This window comes from Nilaparvata lugens, chromosome 14 (assembly GCF_014356525.2).
Source record: "Nilaparvata lugens isolate BPH chromosome 14, ASM1435652v1, whole genome shotgun sequence".
NCBI lineage: Eukaryota > Metazoa > Arthropoda > Insecta > Hemiptera > Delphacidae > Nilaparvata > Nilaparvata lugens.
Genome location: NC_052517.1, coordinates 4985650 through 5011971, shown reverse-complemented (window position 1 = coordinate 5011971; position 26322 = coordinate 4985650). Strand labels below are relative to the sequence as shown.

The 26322-nt window shown below is 36.0% G+C and overlaps 1 protein-coding gene across 1 annotated transcript in view; it reads right to left on the bottom strand.

Moving 5' to 3' along the window:
* Positions 1 to 26322, bottom strand: part of LOC111049655 (dorsal-ventral patterning protein Sog) — a 106786-nt gene that overhangs the window by 10980 nt on the left and 69484 nt on the right. Inside the window, 8 exon segments of the mRNA XM_039440591.1 lie at positions 2208 to 2506; positions 4810 to 5128; positions 7223 to 7460; positions 8819 to 8979; positions 10329 to 10537; positions 13637 to 13699; positions 25874 to 25964; positions 25966 to 26007. Of these exon segments, the coding sequence (XP_039296525.1) occupies positions 2208 to 2506; positions 4810 to 5128; positions 7223 to 7460; positions 8819 to 8979; positions 10329 to 10537; positions 13637 to 13699; positions 25874 to 25964; positions 25966 to 26007 (1422 nt within the window).

Sequence of the window (26322 nt, the reverse complement as noted above, 5' to 3'; positions counted from 1 at the left end):
GGAAGTTGACAAATCTTCCACCTGGAGCGCTGAAGGTGGTTTTTTTGCAGCAGTTTTGCTGTTCCTATTTCGGAACTAGGAAACATACTCGACTGTAAAGAAACCATATGGTTTCATTACAGTAGAGTATGCTGTAATGAGAATCATATGTATATTTATTCTGCAAACAGCTGTTTACCGGCTTGATTTCATGCATGGAAAACAGCTGAGATTGAATGATTGTGACAAAATAGTACTTCATGTAACAAGTCCAGTAACAATAATTCACGGCATAAGTATGATTGTTTCTGCCCGAAACGTAGTTGAGGGCAGAATTATCATACGAATGTGGTAAATATGTTACCTAGCAAGTTACATACAATATTTTTTGTCATACTTATCAGAGAAAGAATAATATTGCTGAGAAACCATTACCTGCTGCTGCCTGAGCTACTGCATTCTATAAACATGACTAGCACCTTCATAACAGACAGACCCTTCGAGCTCAAAAAAAAAATAATTTTTTTTCATACTTACTCAATTGCAGCTGTTTTATATGCATTAAATTAAGCCGGTAAACAGCTGTTTGCAGAACAAGAAAACATGTGATTTTCATTACAGCATACTATACTGTAAAGAGATCATATGTTCTCTTTACAGTCGAGTATGTTAGGACTCTACTGAGTCCTAATAACATCTGAGTAATTAATATACTAACTGAAATAATTGAAGAACTCTTTAAAGGAGTTTCAAGTTATGAGAACTCATCTGGGATCTTATAATTAAGGCCTTTATTATTTTATTTGAGCTCAAAGAGTCTGTCTGTTATGAACTAGGCGCCATGGGCTAGGTCATGTTTATAGAATGCAGTATCTCGAGCAGCAGCAGGTCATGGTTTCTGTTTCTCAGCAATATTATTCTTTCTCAGATAAGTATCACAAAAAATATTGTACGTAACTTGTACGGTAACATATTTACCACATTCATATGATAATTCGGCCCTCAACTACGTTTCGGGCAGGAACAATCATACTTATGCGGTAAACTACCGTTACTGGACTTGTGACGTAAAGTACTATTTCAATAGGCAACAGCTCCATGGTACAGTCCGGGTGCTGTAGCTTTGCCTATCGGCGGAGGCCCACTAGACTACAATACTACCCAAACAAAAACATCCAACATTATTGAAAATGTATCTTTCCACAAGCAACAGATGCTCTTTTGTATCTTCTCAAAAGCAACGTGTTGCATCGGAAAAGATACACAAGGAGCTTTTTGGAGTGAACACTGCCTAAGCAACATTGTCATATCAGATAGATCACTATTGTGGTTCAATTAGAAAATTTTAGAAAGTTTAAATTCCACTCAATCTGGCAACGCTGATGGATCAACTCTAGACTTAATTTAGACTACTTGTAGCTCTGTGAACAGTAGACGTCACGCAGTATTCTCATTCACAAGTACCTGATTGAAATTATATGAAACCTTATGAAAATACAGCAACAGACTGGCTTCTCCACACATCTGTGTAATCACTTGTCAGCTGATTTATAATGAATAATTCTATAGTCTGATTTTTACTCTAATATTGGCATATGAAGGAGGCCTCCTTTTCCTTTTATATTATCCTTGAAATGCAAAATTACCAAAAACCTTGTATATACGTCCACGCACAATTAAAAAAGGAACATACCTGTCAAATTTCATGAAAATCTATTACCACGTTTCGCAGTGAATGCGCAACATATAAACATTCAAACATTTAAACATCAAGAGAAATGCCAAACCGTCGACTTGAATCTTAGACCTCACTTCGCTCGGTCAATTAGACTATGATGAGTATCCAGGAAAAAAGTTGACAGACATGTCCAAGGGCCAAGCCACACGGAGCATTTATTCAGATGAGTCGGTAGGACAGGATGCTCTCAGATTGGCTAATTTGGTTGGCATTCAGGAATCAGCTGATAATCAGACAATCAGAGAGCTAACCACCCTGCCGACTCGTCTGAAAAAGTTTGAAATACCCCTTGTGTGGCTTGGCCCTTACAATCTGGCAACGACGCAGCATTGATCAGCTGGAGGCTCAACTCCAGATTTGGACTGTATTTAGAGAAAATAAAAGTTTGAGTGGCATATCTTAATTTGAAAAACAGATAACAATTTAAATAAAATGAATAAATGAATAAATAATAATTACAAAACTGCATCATCAAATCTCAAATGCTCACCTCATAGTGCAAATTACACTCGACATCCACAGCAGCCCAAATCATCCCTACCACATCAGACCGGTTGCCACTGCGCATCAAACTCGGCGCAGGTGCGTCTCTAGCGTCAGCCAACGGCCTTCCAGCTAGCCGGCCGCGCGCCAAAATCGAATTGCCCGCCAAATTCAAACTTATCGCCAACTCGCCGCCGTACAACTGGTCCAAGTTTCGCACCTGTAGAACAGCGCTGGTTCCGTTGGCCCAGCCGCGCTGTAGGGAGGGGGTCAGGTTGACGATTTCCGTGCTGCGGCGGTCTACAACTGTAGAGGAAATAAAGAGATAAATTCAGTGATAATTATTGAAACAATAGAATCCAAATTAAGTTGGTTAGTAATAATAATAATTGAACAAAAATCCAAGCTGAATTCGCACATATAAGTAAAAATGACTGGCATAGTGAGATGGCGATTTCCGTGTTGTAACAGTCTTTAACTGAGAGAAAGAAATCAGAAAACTGGGTTAACAACAAAAAGAACTCGCGCTAAGAGCGAGAGAGTCACCACACTTTATTTCGCCACACTCTTTTTAAAATGATGAGGAAGATAAATAGGGGGATTGATTGATTGATTGATTGATTGAGTACTTTATTTATGTAGATTACAATATATACTGGCTTATACACTTATATACAATAGCTTACAATACAGCAAAATTATAGATGAATTTACATAATATAGACTAAGAAAATAATTATTGAACTGTATATGATATGAAAAAGCAGTTTGTAATATAATAACTCTAGATAATAATTATATTGCTATGCATCTACATAAATTGGCGGAGCTTTGGACATATCAATGTCCATTCTTCGGAAAGAATATTAAAAATATCCTCCCCACTAACTCTCTACCAAAAGGGGAAGGGGTCTCATTATCATGAAAAAGACAAGTGCATTTTATTAGGGAATGATTAAAAGAAGGAAAACGAGGAAAGGGTAAAGGACGATAGTAGAAGGCGAAAGAGCAGGAGAAGAGGAGGAGGAAATATAGAAGAAGAGGAGAGAAGGAGAGAAGGTGAGTGAGGAAGAGAAGAAGGAGAATAATGAGATTTGGTAGCGCAGGAGGAGGATGGGGAAACGGAGCAGGATGAAGGAGGAGGTTCAGATTCAGATTCCTTTATTCATGTGTTCAACAAAACAAAATTCAATTTACGTTCTAGCGTTATAAATAAATATCAGTAGCGATAAAATAACATGGTGAATCATATTAAACAAAAGAATTCTACAATAATATTGAGCTAGAAAAATGATGAAATATGCGAAAATTAAGGTACTACTGTAATGTTTTCACATGAAACGGTGAAGTTTGGACCTTAAGAAGTCCATTCTCAGAGAGGGTATCGAGGATACCCACCCCTTCAGCACTTAACCTTAGATAAAGAATGTTAAAAAGTCAAACGAAATATTATGTTTAAGCGTAAAAAATTAAGACTAAAAATCTGGTGTGGTGCACAACTTTCCTTGCCGTTATGAAAATTGACCAACTGACGCTAGTGTTCCCGCGCATCTCAAGTCTACTTTTCTAAGATCTGCTTTTGTAAGATCTGCCAGCTGGTGACAGGACAATAGCGCTGCAGACACCACGAAGTCTGATATCTCTTCATAGTGAATGATGCCACAGTTGCCAAATGTTACTGACCATTGATTGTAGAAATGTTTATGCTCAATCTTTTCCACTTGAATTTTTTTGTTTAAATAGTATCTGAAGCCTGATAATTGGGAATCTAAAATAAAACTTTGCATAAATGGTGCAATGCTCCTGAAATTTTTACAGGTATGAGACTTGTGGCAGTTGATAGAGCTTATCAATGACTTTTCTAGGTATGAATTTGATCAAAATCGTTGGAGCCGTTTTCGAGAAAATCGCGAGAAACCCTGTTTTTGACAACATTTTTGCCATTTTAGTCGCCATTTAGAATTGCATTTGAACGAAAATGTTCGTGTCGGATCCTTATATTGTAAGGACCTTAAGTTCCAAATTTCAATTAATTCCGTTAATTGGGAGATGAGATATCGTGTACACAGACGCGCGCGCGCGCGCGACACACACACACACACACACACACACACACACACACAGACCAATACCCAAAAACCAGTTTTTTGGACTCAGGGGAACTTGAAACGTATAGAAATTTAGAAATTGGGGTACCTTAATTTTTTCAGAAAGCAATACTTTCCTTACCTATGGTAATAGGGCAAGGAAAGTAAAAATATCAATACGTAAAAACCAAATCATAGAAACGATAAATCATTCAGATTTACATCAATTAACAGAAAAGAGTAATTAATAATAAGTGGTGGATGAAGTAAATAATAATAGGAGGTGGAGGGAGGAGAAGAAAAGAGGAAGTAGGAGAAGTTGGAGTAGGAGGAGGAGTATAGTAAGAGGAAAAGAGGAAGAGGAGAAATAGAGAAGGAGGACGACTAGGACAAGTAGATGGAGGAGAAGGAATGGGAGGAAGAGGAGGTCATCACGAGAAGAACAGTAATGAGGAGGAGGGGAAGAAGAAGAAGAAGAAGAAGAAGAAGAAGAAGAAGAAGGAGAAACAAAACAACACCTACCCAAACTCAGTTGCACCTCCTTGCTCAGCTGCTGACCCAATCCATCCAGCTGCACATGATAGTCTAGAGCCGCCTGCCGGTTGACATAGACCCATGCCAGGCCGGCAGCCTCACTTCGCTCGCCCACCACTGTGCCCACATACACGTCACACGTGGTGCGTGGTCTGGCCACTCCACTGACGGCCAGTGCTGGCTGCCTGTGATTGGAGATGGCCAGTTGCAGTTGCAGGTTGCTGAGAAGATGGAGGTCCTGGTGAGAGACTGCTGAGCGCACCTCCACTGTGTTCAGGTCTGAGGAGGGTTTTTCAACTTTCATCGTCTGGAAATGAGAGAAAAAGAGTCGTTAATTGAGTATTTTGTATGAGTAATTATGTTTATTCAATTATATTTTTAATGATAGGCCTATGAAAGCGAAATGGCACTCACTGACTGACTGACTCACTCGCAGAACTAAAAATCTACCGGACCAAAAACGTTCAAATTTGGTAGGTTTGTTCAGTTGGCCCTTTAGAGGCGCACTAAAAACGGATTTGGAAAAAATTTCCAAAGATACGCCCAAAATCTGCGTTTTCCAGCGTTTTTTAGCGTTTTCTCAGCTTTATCGAGAATAAATGAACAGAAAATGTTCAAATTTAGTACGGAAGCTCAGCAAGGGTGTAATAATGTTGTGTTAGGAGGAATTTGAAATAACGCCAAAGATACGCCCAAAATTAGCGTTTTTCCAGCGTCTTTTTTTGCTTTTTCTCAGATTTATCGAGAACAAATGAACAAAAATTGTTCAAATTTAGTACAGAAGCTAAGCTAGGGTGTAATAATGTTGTGTTAGAAGGAATTCGAAATAACGCCAAAGATACGCCCAAAATTAGCTGTTTTTTGCGTTTTCTCATCAAGTAATAGACAGAAAAAATGTTCAAATTTGGTACAGAGGTTTTAGCTAGAGTCTGAAAATTTTGTGATGATGTGACTAATATTTCATCAAAGATACGCCCAAAATCAACGTTTTTCTCACCTTTTTCAATAATTGATGGAAATATTATTTAAAAAAATCAGTACACAGGTTTAGCTGAGGTGGAAGAATTTTGTTCGCCAAAGATACGCCGATATAGTAACAGGTGTTTTTACCACGTTTTTTCCAAAATGCTGGCGAGCGAAGAGAGCCCGCTGATCTCATTTTTGGACGAACCAGTCGAGGGTCCAGGGGGCGGAGCCCCCTTGCTAGACGGATATGGCGAGCGAAACGAGCCTGACTGCTAGTGTCATTATGAAGAGTTTGTAATATGTCTTGAATATTCTAATTGGAATTTAATGAAATTGAAATTTACAATTCATACATGTCATCAGATTGACGATTCATATTATTCTTAAGTAAAACTAGACACTAACTAGAGGATACACACCGTGTCCCACCAAAGAGGTTTACACGTTTGATTTTATATTACGTGCCCATTCATGCACCGAATTTTTTACTTTCCTTGCCCTATTACCATAGGTAAGGAAAGTATTGCTTTCCGAAAAAAATTAAGGTACCCCAATTTCTAATTTTCTATACGTTTCAAGGTCCCCTGAGTACGAAAAAGTGGTTTCTAGGTATTGGTCTGTATGTTTGTGTGTGTGTGTGTGTGTGTGTGTGTGTGTGTGTGTGTGTGTGTGTGTGGTGTGTGTGTGTGTGTGTGTGTGTGTGTGTGTGTGTATGTGTATGTGAGTGTATGTGCGTCTGTGTACACGATATCTCATCTCCCAATTAACGGAATGACTTGAAATTTGGAACTTGATGTCCTTACACTATGAGGATCCGACACGAACAATTTCGATCAAATGCAATTCAAAATGGCGGCTGAAATGGCAAGAATGTTATCAAAAAGAGGGTTTTTCGCGATTTTTATCGAAATCGCTCCAACGATTTTGATCAAATTTATTCCTAGTATAGTCATTGATAAGTTCTATCAACTGCCACAAGTCCCATATCTGTATAAAATTTCAGGAGCTCCGCCCCATCTATGCAAAGTTTGATTTTAGACTTCCAATTATCAGGCTTCAGATACAATTTAAACAAAAAAATTCAAGTGGAAAAGATTGAGCATAAAAATCTCTACAATTAATGTTCAGTAGCATTTTCACCAAAAATAGAAAATAAGCTCGAAATTAGAGAAAATAAGATTATTCAATTGCAATCTGTTGGCAACTGTTGCTTGTAAAAAATCATTCCCTCTGAAGAGATAGCAGACTTTGTGTGTCTGCAGCGCTATTGTCCTGTCACCAGCTGGCTCAGATCTTAGAAAAGTAGACTTGAGATGCGCGGGAACACTAGCGTCAGTTGATCAATTATCATAACGGCAAGGAAAGTTGTGTGAGTACACCACACCAGATTTTAGATTTAGGTAACTGAATTTGATTGTAATTTTATGTGACTAACCTCATCAAAAACGACAGTTTTGCCATCTAGACTGGTGAGTTTGACAGATATCGTTCCTTCTTTACCACTCTGTATCTCGTCGTTGGTAAAAATACCCGTGAAGATGACGGTGAGATGGAGAGAGGGTGCAGTTGTGGACACCGATACAAGTGCTGTACCGGCCTGCTGTAACGTAGTTGGATCTTCATTGGTGCCCTCTAAAAGGATGCTGTAGAGCTCTGTGGTGAGAGCTCGGTATCTGGAGAAAGATAAATTGGAAAATTAAAAGTTTAGTACTGATTTCGAGACAAAATTACAAAATTATATCATGATGAAAATTAAATGAAGCAGGAAGAGAAGAAGGAGGAGGAGGAGGAAGAGGGAGAGGTCGATGTGGAGGAGAACAATAAGGAGAAAAAGGAGGAGGAAGTGAATGAGGAGAAGGATGAGGAAGAGGAGGGAAAGAAGGAGGAGGAGCAGAAGATGGAAGACGATGGCGGACAAGAAGAAGATGTAGGAGGATGAGAAGATGAAGAAGTAGAGAGAGAAGAAGGAGGAGGAGGAGGAGGAGGAGGAGGAGAAGGAGGTGGATAAGAAGATGAGGAAGAAGAAGGAGGAAGATGATGCTGATGATGAAGAAAAAGGATTGGAGAAAGAGGAAGAAATGGAAGAAGAAGGAGCAGAAGATGGAGGACGAGAAGATGTAGGAGGATGAGAAGATGAAGAAGTGGAGGGAGAAGAAGAAGGAGGAGCGGGAGGAGGAAGAGGAGGAGGTGGATAAGAAGATGAGGAAGAAGAAGGAGGAAGATGATGCTGCTGATGAAAAGAAAAAGGATTGGAGAAAGAGGAAGAAATGGAAGAAGAAGAAAAAAACGTAGTGGAAGAAGAAGAAGGAGAGAAAATGATGGAGTGGAAAAGAAGGAGTGGAAAAAGAAGGAGTGGAAGAAAAATAGGAAAGAGAAGAAGTGCTGGAAAGGAAGAGGAGAAAAAAAGAGGGAGTAGAAAATGAAGAAGTTGAGGGAAAACAAGAAGAAGAAAAAGGAGGAGGAAGTGAAGGAAAAAGAGGAGAAGAAGGAGAATGAGGATGAGGAGGAGGAGGAAGAGGAGCAGAAGAAGAAATAGAGGGAGAAGAAGAAGGAGAAGGAAGATGATGATGATGTTGATGATGATGATGATGATGATGATGATGATGAGATGATGATGATGATGATGATGATGATGATGATGATGATGATGATGATGATGATGATGATGATGATGATGATGATGATGATGTAGAAGAAGTGGAAAAAGAGGAAGAAATGAAAGAAAAGGAAAAAAAAGTAAAGGAAACAGAAATAGTGGAAGAATAAGAAGATGAAGAAAAAGAAGGAAGATGATGAAGGAGAAGAAGTGGAAGACAAAGAAGAAGAAGAATTGGAAGAAAGAAACGGAGTGGAGAAAAAAGAAGACGAAGAAGAAATAGAAGAATAAGAAAAAGAGGAAAAAGCAATAGTGGAAGAAGATGAAGAAGAAGAAGAAGAAGAAATAGTGGAAGAAGATGAAGAACAAGGAGAAGAAGAAGAAGAAGAAGAAGAAGAAGAAGAAGAAACAGAAGGATTTCAGTAATTTTCTTACCTGTAGAGTTGTCCGGTGATAGTCAATTCTGCTTTATCCCATAGCAAATTGACCAGCAATTTTTCATCCCTTATCAGTCGTCTATATTCTCTGGGTATTCTCCTCCAAACGCCGCAAATTTTCCCCGTCTTATTTTGGTACACTGAACCAGCTGGCAAAACCTGAAACGTGGAAAAAAGTTTCATAAATTCAAATTAACAAACTGTGGTGAGGTCCACGTTATAATGGCAGTATTTCTGCCTATTATTTCTGCCTTTCTTTTCTATCTTTTCTTAAGTATTTGATTTGGTAGATATTTGGTAGTATTGTCACAGTAAACATACAGTATGGAAACTTGGCTAGTACCCTGACGCTAAAATCCGCAATCTTGTTAGGAAGCGCCGCAAAATAGTAATAGTATTGATGATAGGTTCGGATCACTTTAATGATCCGGATCAATTGATCTCATTCACTGCTACGAGCCAATCAGAAGACCAGGATTGGAACTTCCCAAGGTCACGTGACGTGTCTAGTATTGGCGTCATGTAAAAAGCATTGGTTGGATAGGCGATTGATTAGAAGTTTCCATTCTGTACCTATTCTGTGGTATTGTAGTCTAGTGGCCCACCGCCGATAGGCAAAGCTACAGGACCCAGACTGTAACACTTTAAACTATATCAACTATCAACTATTTATCAATTAACTATAAACTATTTATCAATTAACTATAAACTGTTTATCAATTAACTATCAACTATTTATCAATTAACGTCAACTGTCAACTATTCATCAATCAACTATCAACTGTTACAAACCTGTTCTTCTAGAATATTCTCAATCGACAAATTGCAGTATTTATCAATCTACCGTCAACTATCAACTATTTATTATCAATTAACCATCAACTATCAACTATTTATCAATTAACTATCAACTATTCAACAATTAACCTTCAACTATCAACTGTTATCAACCTGTTCTAGAAAATTCTCTTTCAAATCGACAAATTGCAGTATTTATCAATCTACCGTCAACTATCAACTATTTATCAATTACCCATCAACTATCAACTGTTACCAACCTGTTCTTCTAGAATATTCCCTTTCAAATCGACAAATTGCAGTATTTATCAATCAACCATCTACTATCAACTATTTATCAATTAACTATCAACTATTTATCAATTAACTAACAACCATTTATCATTTAATCATCAACTATCAACTGTTATCAACCTGTTCTTCTAGAATATTCCCTTTCAAATCTACAAATTGCAGTATTTATCAATTAACCGTCAACTATAAACTATTTATCAATTAACCATCAACTATCAACTATTTATCAATTAACCATCAAGTATCAACTGTGGCCAACCTGTTCTTCAAGAATATTCTCTTTCAAATCAACAAATTGCGCATGTTTATCAATTAACCATCAACTATATTTACCTATTAACCGTCAACTATCAACTATTTATCAATTAACTAACAACCATTTATCATTTAATCATCAACTATCAACTGTTACCAACCTGTTCTTCGAGAATATTTCCCTTCAAATCGACAAATTGCAGACCTCTGGGTCTGAGACTGGTGCTAGTATAGAAGGAATAATAGAGATTCCGTTTGTGGAATGAGAAACGTCCTGTGGCCGAATATTGCTTGAAAGATCCACTTGCAGAATACATCATTATATCAGCTGAGTCCAGTTGGTTACGGTTGGTCAAAAGCGCTGCAAAATCTGAAAATGAATTCAGAAAATCAGTTTAGAAAGCAAGAAAAGGTATAACAAGGTATGAAGTTATAACCATACAGAAACAATAGCGTAAGTAGATATCCCATGGTATAGGGCGTTTATGTCGCAACTTTTACTGTTATCTCAAGCCGATTACTGTCGATTATTGTCAATTTTTACTGTTTTGATTGATTGATTGATTGATTAGCTGCCTTTATTAAAAACCTAGGAGGGCGAAGTTAGGGCGCAGCCGACCCTCTCTTACACTTAACCCTCTGTTTTGTTGGGATGAGAGTATATGAACAGCACAATTTGAGAGACTACTAGCGTCACACAGCTGCATGGCAAAGAAATACGCAAATACGTAAACTATCGGCTTGAGATAACAGTAAAAGTTGCGACATAAACGCCCTATACCATGGGATATCTACTTATGCTATCGTTTCTCTATGGTATAGCAAAGGTAAAGCTGAAGGTATAGGACTATACTCTGTACAAAATTACTTCTTACTTGGGGTGGACATGCGCAGTAGAGAGGGCATACAGTGGGAGGGATACAGAGACGCGATGTTTCCGTTTTGAAGCGGCCAGCGATTTCCAACTTCTAGTGACTGTTCATGTGCTCATGCTACACATGCGAAGTTTCCTGTAGGAAAGCAGTCAGACGACTGAGTCTAATCGACAAATTGGCAACTGCGCTTCTACCTATCCTATTATATTAAGCGAGCAATTTCTGTATATCTGTTCATATTTTTTTATCTCGTTATGTAATATTAACTGTTCATTCTCGTTTGAAATAATCAATTATCCTATAATATTAAACGAGCAATTCCTGTATATCTGTTTATATTTTTATAACTGGTTATTTGGTTATTTATGTTCAACGGTTCTCGAAAACGGCTCTATCGATTTTCAAAAAAATTGGAATATAGTAGGTTTATGATATAAAAATTCTATTGCACTAGGTCTCATCCTTGGGAAAACTTGCTGAACGACATTAAAAGGATAATTCATCCTTGGCTGAAACAGCTGAGACTTTCGTCGTCTGTGGATAGTAAAAAAGTGAGTGAGCAAGTGATTCTGTGGAAAATCAAAATATCGCATCCCCGAAATTCATAAGCTGACGTATAGCCAGCTGTAAAATATAAACACAATCCTTTAGAGAATTGTGTTCTGTTTATCAATGAATAGAAATAACGAGCGAAGCTCGAAGCTCGGTGCCCCGATATTACATATAATCTTTACAAAATGATACAGTATCATCTCAACTTGATACACAACACCATAATTTGATACAAAACTTGCAAACTTTGAATGAACTCAACAAACCATGGCATATCTTCTTATACTATCTTTTCTTTATAATATTACCAAAAAATGATACAGTATCAACACAGATGATACACCACAATATGACTCTATTAATCACTGTCATTGGCTGATCTACCTCCATTTTTCTGCGCTGCATGTTCCTCCAAGTCAGAAGTAATTTTGTACGGACTATAGGTAAAGATGGGGTCTCGTTTGTGTGTAAATTCCATCGTCGACCATGACAGGGTTAGGATCTCAGATTGGGTGGATTTCAATCTGTCTAATTAACCTAAAATATTATGTTTTAATTGGGGAGATTGAATTTATATTTTGAAATATCCTATACTATTAATCGAGCAGCTTCTGTTTCTATGTTTGGATATTTAGATGTTTATATGTTTGTATTTCACCGGATCTCGAAAATGGCTCTAACGATTCTGACGAAATTCAGAACATAATGGGTTTATAATATAAAGATTCGATTACACTAAGTCTCATCCCTGGAAAAACTCGCTGAAGGACATTAAAAGGATAATTATTATTCATCCTTGAAAAAAACAGCTGATAATTATTTCGTCGTCTGTTGGTGATAGAAGTGAGTGAGCGAGTTCATGTGTGTGGGACTGTGTCGAAATTATGACTCAGCTGTTGAACTTTTGTAATCATTCAATCAGGTACTTAGTGCCGGTTGCAAAAAAAGCCGGGTTATTTTCAATCCTGATAAATTCCAGTAGATCCATCTTTTTGAAATGGTGTTCTCTGATTTGATTCACGTGAAGTTAATCAGGATTAAAATTTAACCGGCTTTTGTGCAACTGGGCCTTTGTGAGAGAACTTTTTGCATTCCTCTGGGAATCAATCTCAATCTACTGTGATTAGATAGAACATTTCTGTATGAATTTTATTATAATTTCTTCTTTCGTAATACATTTTTTATGCTTTTGTACTCCAGAGCGAAGCTCGGTCCCTGATATTGTTGATAATATTCTTAAATAATAAACACAAATAAAGAAAAGTTTTTGGATCAGCTGATATAGCACACTTGAAATTTGGACAATATGAATGTTTTCAGACAACAACGCCTGTCATCGTCGGAAGTTCCACCTGGCCTGAATATATCTCATTTAAACCTTCACAACTGTCACACTTCAGCCAGGACCGACAAATTAACGTGCCCATCCGATAATACGGGAATGACCTGCTCAAAAAATTTAGACGATGAGCGGGTTTAAACCGGGGATCTCTAGACTGCTAGACAAGCACTCTCTCCACTAGACCACGGATCACTCCAAATGGAAATATTACAAAATAATAAACTTGAAATCTATTATTGTGAGGTCCACGTTATAATGGGAGTGAAGAAAGATAGCACAACAACGTTGCCGATCCTCTGTCTTGTCAATGCTTTCTATAGACGGTAGCAGATACAGTTTTATTGATGTAATATTAACGGTTCATTCTCGTTTAAATAATACTCAATTATATTTTATCAAGCAAGAAATTATATTTCTCAATAATTTCATAATATAGATGAAATATTTTGATAATTGATTATTAATTCTACATTGTTGAAAGACGATCTGGCAACAGAGGAAAGCGAGAAAGAGATGGCGCTATCCGCTTTGTTGAATGATAGACAAGGACTGCAATACCATCGCTAATCAAACACTGCCATTATAACGTGGACCTCACAATAATAGCTATAGTGATTATGAATATTACAAGCTTTTAACTTACGTTCAACGTTAACTTGTTAACGTTAACGTAAACGTTTCACGTTAACTTGTAACTTACGTTTTGTATTCTTCTCATCATCTCCGCTTACAACTGTGGTGGGATCATCAACGATATCTGGACCTGAAAATAATTTTTTTTTAAATTAATAAATTAATTTTCAACATCATAAAGAGCAAGTTCTGAATTTCTGACTCATCTATAATCTATAATATTATAGTAAAGGAAAGAATTGGCTTATACACGTAGGGGATATGAAATTCACGAATGACGCATCATCACGTCTCAACTACTCAACTCATTAACTTCACATTTTGCATAAATACATTCTTAATTAACTGAGGATTGTTATAGGTCTATTTTAAATTCTTCAAGATTTCAGATCGTCAAGTATTCAGTTTGTCAAGTTTTAAAATAGACCAGTAATATATAGCGGAGCACGGGTTAACTGCTAGTAAGAAATAAATGAAAACTAATTATAATTAAATAAAAAGAGAAGGAAAATAAAATAAGGGGATCAGTGATTAGAAACAAGTCAGGTTTCAAGTTACAATAAAAGTAGACATTGTTTATTTTTCAATTTTTATTTCAATAAGAAATTCAATACTTAAAACAGGTATGTATTACAGTGTTATGGATGTCTGCACAAGTTTTTTATAGAGTCTTTCTAGTCACTTTTTCTTCTTCTTCTTCTTCTTCTTCTTCTTCTTCTTCTTCCTCCTCCTCTTCTTCTTCTTCCTCTTCTTTTTCTTCTTCTTCTTCTTCTTCTTCTTCTTCTTCTTCTTCTTCCTCATCGTCTCCTTCTTCTTCTCCTCCTCCTTCTCCTTCTCATTCTTCTTCTTTTTCTTCTACTTCTTCTTTTTCTTCCTTTCCGTTTTCTGAACTCGATTCTCATTTCCTGGTTATTGTCCTATTTCTTCGTCATCATCTAGTCTACATCTTCTCTTTCTACTTCTCCTTCAACTTCTACGTCTTCTTTTTTCTCTCTTATCTCTTATTGTTCATCATATCCATTGTCTCTCTTTATCATCTTTATTTTCACTCTTCTTCTTCTTATATTTTACTATTCCCATCTTGTTCTTGTCTTTCTTTTTCATATGCATTTTCTCTCTCTCTCCTCTCTCTCTCTCTCTCTCTCTCTCTCTAGAGAGAGAGAGTTCTTTTGAACTGTAGAGTAGAGAGAGACTCTGGTAAAGAGTTAGTGGTGAGGATATTTTGAATATACTTTCCGAAGAATGGACATTGATATGTCCAAATCTCCGCCAATTTATGTAGATGCATAACAATATAATTATTATCTATAGTTATTATATTACAAATTGCTTTGTTCATATCATATACAGTTCAATAATTATTTTCTTAGTCTATATTATGTAAATTCATCTATAATTTTGCTGTATTGTAAGCTATTGTATATAAGTGTATAAGCCAGTATATATTGTAATCCACATAAATAAAGTACTCAATCAATCAATCAATCTCCTTCTCTTCTTCTTCTCCTTCTCCTCCTCCTTCTCCTCCTTCTTCTACTCCTCACTCTTCTTCTTCCCACCTCCTCCTCCTCCAACTCTTCCTCCTTCTCCTTCTTCTCATCATCATCCTCCTTCTCATCCTTCTCTTTTTCTTCTCCTTCTTCTTCTTCTTCTTCTCTTCTTCTTCTTCTTCTTCTTCTTCTTCTTCTTCTCCTCCTCCTTCTAATGAATGGATGCCAACGTCACTCTACTCACGTTGTGTGGAAGAACTCATAGACACTTAGTTATAAATACAGCTTAGAGGCTATTATCTATTATTATGACAGCAGTTGGCGCCAGTAGAAGTTTATTTCTTTTTCTCAACTTTTTTCACACCTTTACACTCTCTCTCTCTCTCTCTCTCACTCTCTCTCTCTCTCTTCATATCACTCCATACGTTTTGTCAGACCTAGCAATGTAAGATGTAATTAATTCAAATATCTCTGTCACGATCTCACTCACTCTCTCTCTCTCTCTCTCTCTCTCTCTCTTGATAGAGAGTTTGGTAAAGAGTTAGTGAGGAGGATATTTTTAATATTCTTTCCAAAGAATGGACATTGATATGTCCAAAGCTCCGCCAATTTATGTAGATGCATAACAATATAATATCTATAGTTATTATATTACAAATTACTTTTTCATATTATATACAGCTCAATAATTATTTTCTTAGTATATATTATGTAGATTCATCTATAATTTTGCTGTATTGTAAGCTATTGTATATAAGTGTATAAGACAGTATATTGTAATCTACATAAATAAAGTACTCAATCAATCAATCTCTCTCACTCTCTCTCCATCTCTCTCACTCACTCACTCACTCTATCTCTCTCACTGTCAAAATCTCTCTCTTCATATCACTCCATACGTTTTGTCAGACCTGGGGATGTAAGATGTATTAAATAATTCAAATATCTCTCTCGCTCTCACACACACACACTCCCACTCTCTCTCTCTCTCACTCACTCTCTCTCACTATCTCTCTCTCACTTCATATCACTCCATAGGTTTTTTTCAGACCTGGGGATGTAAGATGTATTAAATAATTAAATATCTCTCTCACGCTTTCACACACTCTCACACTCTCTCTTTCTCTGTTAACAGCAATCACGATATTTTCTCACGTTTAAAACACATTTCTTCAAGATTTTGCATATAGCGAGGTCCACGTTATAATGGCAGTGCTTGATTGCCAATGGTATTGCTATCCTTGTCTATCATTCAACAAAGCTATCTCTCTCTCGCTTTGCTCTGTTGCCAGATCGGCTTTCAACAATGTAGAATTGACAAAATATTTCATCTCAATTATGAAAAATCATTATGAAATTATTGAAAAATATAGTTCCTTGCTTAATAAAATATAATATGATTATTGAGCGAGCGTCAATATAATAGGATTCAAGTCGACGGTTTGGTATTTCTCTTAAGGGGCATGTCTAGGAAGGCTGTTAAAAAAGTGTAGTACTAGCACAGAATTATAGGAGTTTTCTCTGGTACTAGGTAAATTTAACTGATGAGATGGGGAACGGAGTGAAAATTATAAGAAAAATGTTCAAATGTTTAAATGTTTATATGTTTTTATGTTGCGCATTTACGGCGAAACGCGGTAATAGATTCTCATTAAATTTGACAGGTATGTTCCTTTTTTAATTGCGCGTCAACGTATATACAAGGTTTAGGAAAATTTTGCATTTCAAGGATAATATAAAATGAAAAAAGAGGCCTCCTTCATACGCCAATATTAGAGTAAAATCAGACCATAGAATTATTCATCATAACTCAGCTGACAAGTGATTACACAGATGTGTGGAGAAGCCAGTCTATTGCTGTATTCCCATAAGGTCTATAGTTTCAATCAGGTACTTGTGGATGGGAATACTGCGTGAGGTCTTCTGTTCACAGTACTACTAGTTTTAAACGAGAATGAATAGTTCATATTATATCAATAAACCTGTATCAGCTACCGTCTATAGAAGACATTGACAAGACAGAGGATCGGCAACGTTGTTCTGCTATCTTTCTCCACTGCCATTATAACGTAACCTCACTATAGTCTTTATCACGGCATCTTACCTGGATTATTTTTAGAATTCGTAAATAGTCTAATAATAATCATCTAGAATTATTATAGACTATACACTAGTTGGGAAAAATAATTAATAATAAGCCTTGATGCTATCTTTCAAGAAAGTGAATGTTATATTGTGTACTAGCAGGTAACCCGTGCTCCGTAAGGGTCTTTCAAAACTTGACAACTGTGATCTTGTAGAGTTGAAGACTTGATAAACTGAAAACTTGACCTACTGAAATCTTGAAGAATTGAAAATAGGCCTATAACCATCCTCGGTAAATTGAGAATGTATATGCAAAATGTGAAGTTAATGAGTTGAGTAGTTGAGACGTGATGATGCGTCCGTCATTCGTGAATTTTCTATCCCCTACACGTATAAGCCAGATCTTTCCTTTATCCTATTATATTAAGCGAGCAATTTCTGTATTTATATATCTGATTATTTTTATATCTGGTTATTTATGTTTTTACGGATCACGAAAACGACTCTAACGATTTTCACGAAATTTGGAACATAGTAGGTTCATGATATCAAGATTCGATTGCACTAGGTATCATTCTTTGGAAAACTCGTTGAACGACATTAAGAGGATAATTCATCCTTGGAAAACAAATGATAATTTCGTCGTCTCTCGATAACAGAAGATGCGTGTGCCTGCGTGGGAGAGAGACAGAATTATTTCCAGCTGTGTAATCATAATCGATCAGCGAGGAATTTTATCTAGCTAGACAATTTAGTCGATTTGATCAACATAATCTGATTTGTTGACATGACATGATAATCCTCCTAAACTAGAGTATATCACAATTTTCAAAGTTGATCATTATTTGACAATTTTAAATGATTAGTGAGTGTTATTTTGTTATTCAATTTGGTTTGTATATAATCTAAATTATAATTTTTTTTGTTTTCAAATGTTTGAACAGAGAATTGAACCTGAATTCAAGTGTATGGAACATAACCTACTTTCTGGACTATTTATAGAGTATAAATCAAAATTGGGAAAGAAACAGTTTTGGGCTGTGCCTGTTAGTACTTCCCCAATCATTTTAAAGAATTGTGTTCGGTTTATCAAAAGTCAATAAATAAATCTAAAACGAGCAAATCTATAGTATATAGATGACTAGCCGTCAGGCTCGCTTCGCTCGCCATATCCGTCTAGCCAGGGGGCTCCACCCCCTGGACCCCCGACTGGATCGTCCAAGAATGAGATTAGCAGGCTCGCTTCGCTCGCCTGAATTTTTATCATGTTAGGACAATCCAGTCGGGGGTCCAGACTAAACGTCTGACTAAACGGATATGGCGAGCGAAGCGAGCCTGACGGCTATAATATAATATTCCCAGGATTGAAGTAGCAGTGCCCAATCAATTTTTCCGCGATAAATGCATTTAAATCTTCACTTGGTGCCAACCTAACAAAGTCACTCAACTTAATGCCAACCTGACAAAATTATTAATTTAGTTGCCAGTTAACAACTGTTTCGAAGAGGTACTCTATCTAGATTATAGTTCTATAGTAACATATGATATGGAAATTTCAATTATAATTAAGAGATTGGGAGAAGAAGAATATACATGCTAAAAGACGAACTTTAAACCCTTAAAAACAACCCTTAGAGTTGAAATATTGCCAAAAGATTTCTTAGTGCGCCTCTAAAGGGCCAACTGAACATACCTACCAAATTTGAACGTTTTTGGTCCGGTAGATTTTTAGTTATGCGAGTGAGTGAGTGAGTGAGTGAGTGAGTGAGTGGGTGAGTGAGTGCCATTTCGCTTTTATATATATAGATAGATTGATAGATAGAGATGATTGACCAGTATATTTTCATGAGAATAACTTTTGGCGGTTTTCACCATTCATTATCTTTTGAAATACTGTATCGAAATCATGTATTATGTAGCATATATTCATATGATCACCTTACAATTGAAATAAATGTACTTTGATTCAAAATGGCAGTTCCAAGATGGCGTACCAAAAATTTGATGCGATAGAATGGAGTCAGTTATTTTTATTCGAATAGGATCCCCAATAATACCAATCTTTCAATTTCCCTTTTAAAAAGAATGTTTAGCTGTCTCTCTATACAACAACTAGAAGCATGACAAATTGAAAACTTGACGTAATGAAATCTTGAAGGATTGAAAATAGGCCTATAACCATCCTCGGTTAATTAAGAATGTATATGCAAAATTTCAAGATAATCAGTTGAGTAGTAGAGACGTGATGATGCGTCATTCGTGGATTTCCTATCCCATACGTATGTAAGCCAGTTCTTAAAAGCATGACAAATTGAAAACATGAAAAACTGAAAACTTGACGTAATGGAATCTTGAAGGATTGAAAATAGGCCTATAACCATCCTCGGTGAATTAAGAATCTATATGCAAATTTTCAAGTTAATGAGTTGAGTAGTTGAGACGTGATGATACGTCATTCGTGAATTTCCTATCCCCTACGTGTATAAGCCAGTTCTTCCTTATTTATTAATATAGATTATTTATGATAATATGCACGTTATGTAGTCGAAAGACATAATAGCATATGGCATTGTTGCCACTTTATTTTTTTCTTAATTGTTTTTGAATATTCCGGAGCTTCATTACATTACTTCATAGTCTACCCACAATATGATACAGTATCATCTCAACTTGATACAAAACACCATGATTTCATACACAACAGGATAGAGCTATCTGCTTTGTGGAATGATGGACAAGGATAGCAACACCAATGTTAATCGAATACTGCCATTATAACGTGGACCTCACTATAGCAATTATATAGTGTTCGACAATATGATACAGTATCATCTCAACTTGATACACAGCACCATAATTTGATACAGAACAGGATAGAGCTATCTATCTGCTTTGTGGAATGATAGACAAGGATAGCAACACCAATGTTAATCGAATACTGCCATTATAACGTGGACCTCACTATAATTATGAAGCTTATCCTAATAAAATAGAAAACATTATGGAGTTTCAACCTTGAAAAAGGGAAAATTACTGAAAGTAAATTAATTTCTCACGTTTTATGTAGATTTGCAACTACTTATTTGAATTTTAAGTCATTTTTCTTTGATAAGAGATTTCCTACTTTGGTATAAATAACGCAAATGGAAATAGAAAATGATATTAAAAATACATAATTTCAATTTCTAATTTTCTTAGTGCATTATCGAAAGGATTGAAATGTAGTTGTTAATTAAATCTGCTAATCTGCTTCGTTATTTTATTTTCTTACTATATTTAATAATTATTCAACTATCTATTTGTTCTTGACGTTCATTTTTTTTCATTTTTCCACTACTGCTTTAAATTTTCTATAGTTAGGTCCACGTTATAATGGCAGTATTTGATCAACTTTGGTGTTGCTATCCTTGTCTATTATTCCACAAAGCAGATAGTGCTATCCTGTTGTGCATCAAATTATGGTGTTGTGTATCAAGTGGAGATGATACTGTATCATATTGTGTTGATACTGTATCATGTTGTGGTTGTTCTTGTTCTATAGTGAGGTCCACGTTATAATGGCAGTATTTGATCAACTTTGGTGTTGCTATCCTTGTCTATTATTCGACAAAGTAGGTAGTACTATCTTTTTGTTGCTCCACAACGATGCCAAATCTGTTTTTGACAATGAATCAAGGCAGAGAATCGGCAACGCTGTTCTCCCATCTCAATCCACTGTCATTATAACGTGGATCTCACTACAGCTTTTGCATTAAAATAGCTATTTTCTCATGTATTTTGTTCTTCTTCGTCTTCTTTTTCTCATTATTATTATCATCCTTTCTCTCCTTCTCCTTCTTCTTCTCCCTCATATTCTCCTTCTCTTTCTTCCTCTCCTTATTCTTTCTTTCCCTCCTCCACCTTTTCTTCTTCACCTTCTTTTTGTAGGTGTTATTCAAGTTCACCTTATTTTTCTCCTACATATCTTCTTCTTCTCCTCCCTATTTTCTTCTTCTTCTCACTCCTTTACTTATTCTTATTCTTTTCCATCCTTTACTTCTTCTTCTCCTTCTTCTTCTTCTTCTTCTTCTTCTTCTTCTTCTCCCTCTCCTCACACTTCCTCTTCTTTTTCTTCTTCTTCTCCTTCTCCTCCTCATCCTCCCCCACCCCTTCATCATTCTTCATTTTCTACTTCTTCCTCTTCTTCTTCTTCCCATTCCCCTTCTTCTTCTTCTTCTTCTTCTTCTTCTTCTTCTTCTTCTTCTTCCTCTTCTCCTTCACCTCCTCCTTCGTAACTCTCAACATATATTCAACAATAATATACAGTAACAGTATACAGCACTCATCCACCCCAAGCCTTTGTTTGACTTATCTCTACTAATAAAATAGCATCCAATAAATTATTCAAATAAATTGGCATGTATCAATGTTACTCCCGATGGTCGATAATAATTTATTATCGATAATTTACAACCGATACCATACTCTCCAAACTGGTATCCACTTATAATTTATTATTCCCATAATTAATTAATTTACGAGCATAATTAAAATACCTCCTTTATATTCTACAAACACACATTAGTCAATGATATATTACTCTTTAAACAGATTTAGTTGATAATTTCAGCATTAATTAAAGGGGAAGAATTGATGTTTAATAAGAGAAATTATGACACTTTGAAGTGAATCTCTGTGTACATTGTAGCTATAGTAAGGTCCGCGTTATAATGGCAGTGTTTCATTAGCAATGGTATTGCTATCCTTGTCTATCATTCGACAAAGCAGATAGCTCTATCCTGTCTTGTATCAAATTATGGTGTTGTGTATCAAGTTGAGATGATACTGTATCATATTGTCGAACACTAATTGCTATAATGAGGTCCACGTTATAATGGCAGTGTTCCATTAGCAATGGTATTGCTATCCTTGTCTATCATTCGACAAAGCAGATAGCTCTATCCTGTCTTGTATCAAATTATGGTGTTGTGTAGCAAGTTGAGATGATACTGTATCATATTGTCAAACACCAATTATTGCTATAGTGAGGTCCACGTTATAATGGCAGTATTTGATTAACATTGGTGTTGCTATCCTTGTCTATCACTCCACAAAGCAGATAGCTCTATCCTGTCTTGTATCAAATTATGGTGTTGTGTATCAAGTTGAGATGATACTGTATCATATTGTCGAACACTAATTGCTATAGTGAGGTCCACGTTATAATGGCAGTATTCGACTAACATTGGTGTTGCTATCCTTGTCTATCATTCCACAAAGCAGATAGCTCTATCCTGTCTTGTATCAAATTATGGTGTTGTGTATCAAGTTGAGATGATACTGTATCATACTGTTGAACACTAATTGCTAAAGTGAGGTCCACGTTATAATGGCAGTGCTTCCTTAGCAATGGTATTGCTATCCTTGTCTATCATACGACAAAGCAGATAGCTCTATCCTGTCTTGTATCAAATTATGGTGTTGTGTATCAAGTTGAGATGATACTGTATCATATTGTCGAACACTAATTGCTAAAGTGAGGTCCACGTTATAATGGCAGTATTCGACTAACATTGGTGTTGCTATCCTTGTCTATCATTCGACAAAGCAGATAGCTCTATCCTGTTTTGTATCAAATTATGGTGTTGTGTATCAAGTTGAGATGATACTGTATCATATTGTCGAACACTAATTGCTATAGTGAGGTCCACGTTATAATGGCAGTATTTGATTATCATTGGTGTTGCTATCATTCCACAAAGCAGATAGCTCTATCCTGTTTTGTATCAAATCATGGTGTTGTGTATCAAGTTGAGATGATACTGTATCATATTGTCGAACACTAATTGCTATAGTGAGGTCCACGTTATAATGGCAGTGTTTCATTAGCAATGGTATTGCTATCCTTGTCTATCATTCCACAAAGCAGATAGCTCTATCCTGTCTTGTATCAAATTATGGTGTTGTGTATCAAGTTGAGATGATACTGTATCATATTGTCGAACACTAATTGCTAAAGTGAGGTCCACGTTATAATGACAGTATTTGATTAACATTGATGTTGCTATCCTTGTCTATCATTCCACAAAGCAGATAGCTCTATCCTGTCTTGTATCAAATTATGGTGTTGTGTATCAAGTTGAGATGATACTGTATCATATTGTCGAACACTAATTGCTATAGTGAGGTCCACGTTATAGTGGCAGTATTTGATTAACGTTGGTGTTGTCTATCATTCAACAAAGCAGATAGCGCTATCTCTTTCTCGCTTTGCTCTGTTTCCAGATCGTCTTCTAACAATGTAGAATTGATAATTAATTAACAAAATATTTCATCTCAATTATGGAATAATTATTGAAAAGTATAATTTCTTGCTTGATGAAAAATAATTGATTATTTTAAACGACAATGAACAGTTAATATTATATTGTTTAACGAGTTAAACAGTTATATCAATAAACCTGTATCAGCTATATATAATGTATGTATCAGCTATAATGTCTATAGAAGACATTAGAAAGAGGATCGGCAACGTTGTTCTCCTATCTTTCTTCTCTGCTATTATAACGTGGATCTTACTATAGATTCAATAATGAGATATTAACAGGTTAAAGTTATAATTGGAATGTAATAAATATTCCCGAGTCAATCAGAGTTTAATTGCTTTTGAAAGTAAATTCCTGTTTATTACATCATATTGTTTGTCAATTACTTTCCGCGTTAAAATATTAAATTTCTAAAAAAAAATTATGAAACTTCAAGGTTATTCTGAAACAGAAAGTAACACACAAACACCGATTTTTTAACGTTCGATTTTTTGTCGTCCTAATAAACTCTATTAGACTAGTAGTTCTGTGAACAGTAGACCTCACGCAGTATTCTCATCTACAAGTACCTGATTGAAACTATAGACCTTATGGAAATACAGCAATAGACTGGCTTCTCCACACATCTGTGTAATCACTTGTCAGCTGATTTATGATGAATAATTCTATAGTGTGATTTTTACTCTAATATTGGCGTATGAAGGAGGCTCCTTTTTCCTTTTATATTATCCTTGAATTGCAAAATTTCCAAAAACCTTGTATATACGTCGACGCGCAATTAAAAAAGGAACATACCTGTCAAATTTCATGAAAATCTATTACCGCGTTTCGCCGTAAATGCGCAACATATAAACATTTAAACATAAAGAGAAATGCCAAACCGTCGACTTGAATCTTCGCTCGGTCAATTATCAATTCATTAGCATTTGAATAATATTATTTTTGTCATAACAAATTAATTGATTTTACATTGATTGTTAATCTATAATAATTCTGAATATTCTATTTGATCACACCCTATCTCTACTCACTATTCTAAGATTATGTAAACGATTAAAAACTATTTTCACTTACTATACAGACTTTACAATATCTGCCAGGCCACGTGCTAAAACAGACTCTCCACAAGATGGTTTCTGACACTTTCAGCCGGTCTTCGAGCTCGGGATTTAGCTAAGTTCTAGAAAAAATTGGCTTTCCAAAACGGGACGTTGTCGCAGTTTTTATGATAATTCTTATTTTCTCATTTCTATAATTGGAAACGTTTTTCCTTGACGTAATGAAACATTCCTAAATAATTCAAAATAGCTTAAGCTTTACAATATTTTCCCTTTATTTTATTTTGAGAACAATTTTCTAGTTTTTCGGAATTCAATTTAAACTTGGACTGCGACTACGCCCAAGCCAATTGGAAAGCCAATTTTCTGACTCCAGCTGTTTAAAGTCTAGAACTTGGCAGAATCCCGAGCTCGGAAACCGACCCTTAGTAACCTTTATTATTGACCTGGAAGTCACACAAGACATTGTTTTTCCAATTCATACTAGCCTAGAAAAATATAGCTTAAGAAGATATCCAATGGTTTGTAGAATTCATTCAAAGTTTGGAAGTTTTGTAGCAAAATTATGGTGTTGTGTATCAATTGAGATAGTACTGTATCATGTGAGGTGATACTGACTCCAGCTGTTTGAAGTCTAGAACTTAGCTGAATCCCGAGCTCGGAAACCAGCGCTTAATTTACCGAAGATGATTAAAGGCCTATTTTTATTTTATCAAGATTTCAGTTTGTCAAGTTTCTGATTAGATCCTTGCGGAGCACGGGATCCCCTAGCTCGGAAATCGGCCTTAATTCTTGATATTTTTTACTTTCGTGAGAATAGAATATGATTCAACACACACTATTCTAAGATTCTGAAAATTATTGAGAATAGTATCTTAAGTCACAAGAACGGGAAGGGGCCTTTTGCAGGCAAGAATGATGTTTCTAGTCGAGGCGTCAGCCGAGACTAGAATTTCATTCGAGCACTGCAAAAGACATTCACGTCCAAGTAACGTACACTATTTTTTGTCATAATAATCTATAAAAGAATAATTGAGAAACAGAAAGCATTACCTGCTTGTGCTGACATTACTAAATGCATTCTATAAACATAACCTAGTTTTACAAGTTTTGAACCAGGAATTTTTTGAATGTAGTTGACAAAACATCCACCTGGATGGACTGCGCTAAAAGGCGGCAGTTATGCTGTTCCAAACTCGGAACTAGGAAACATACTCGACTGTAAACATATGATTTTATTACAGTATAGTATGCTGTAATGAGAATCATATGTTTATTTGTTCTACAATCAGCTGTTTACCGGCTTGATTTCATGGATGTAAAACAGCTGAAATTGAATGACTATGACAAAAATATTTTTACTTACTATCAAGATCTCCAGGACAGACTTTGCAACATCTGCCAGGCGCTAAGACAGGCTCTTCACAGGATGGTTTTGGACATTCGTTCTTGATATTTTCGGCAGTGCACTTTTCCCACAACTCTGCGCTTTTTCTGGTACTGTAAAAGATAAAAAGATGAATGATAAACAAGAAAACTGAAGAAATTAGAAATTATATTAGAGTTCTATAGAAGAGGAGAAAGAGAATGAGGAGGAGGAGGAGGAGGAGGCGCGTGCAAGAAGGAGGAGGAGGAAAATGAGGATGAGGAGAAATAGAAGAAGGAAGAGAAGGAGGAGGAGTTGGTGGAGGAGAAAGAAAAGTGGAGGAAACAGATGATGGGAGGAAAGGAAGATGACTAGGAAAAAGTTGAAGGAGTTTAGAATATTATTATTATTAAACGAAAATCCCAATTAAATGCTGTAATTCACCCCGA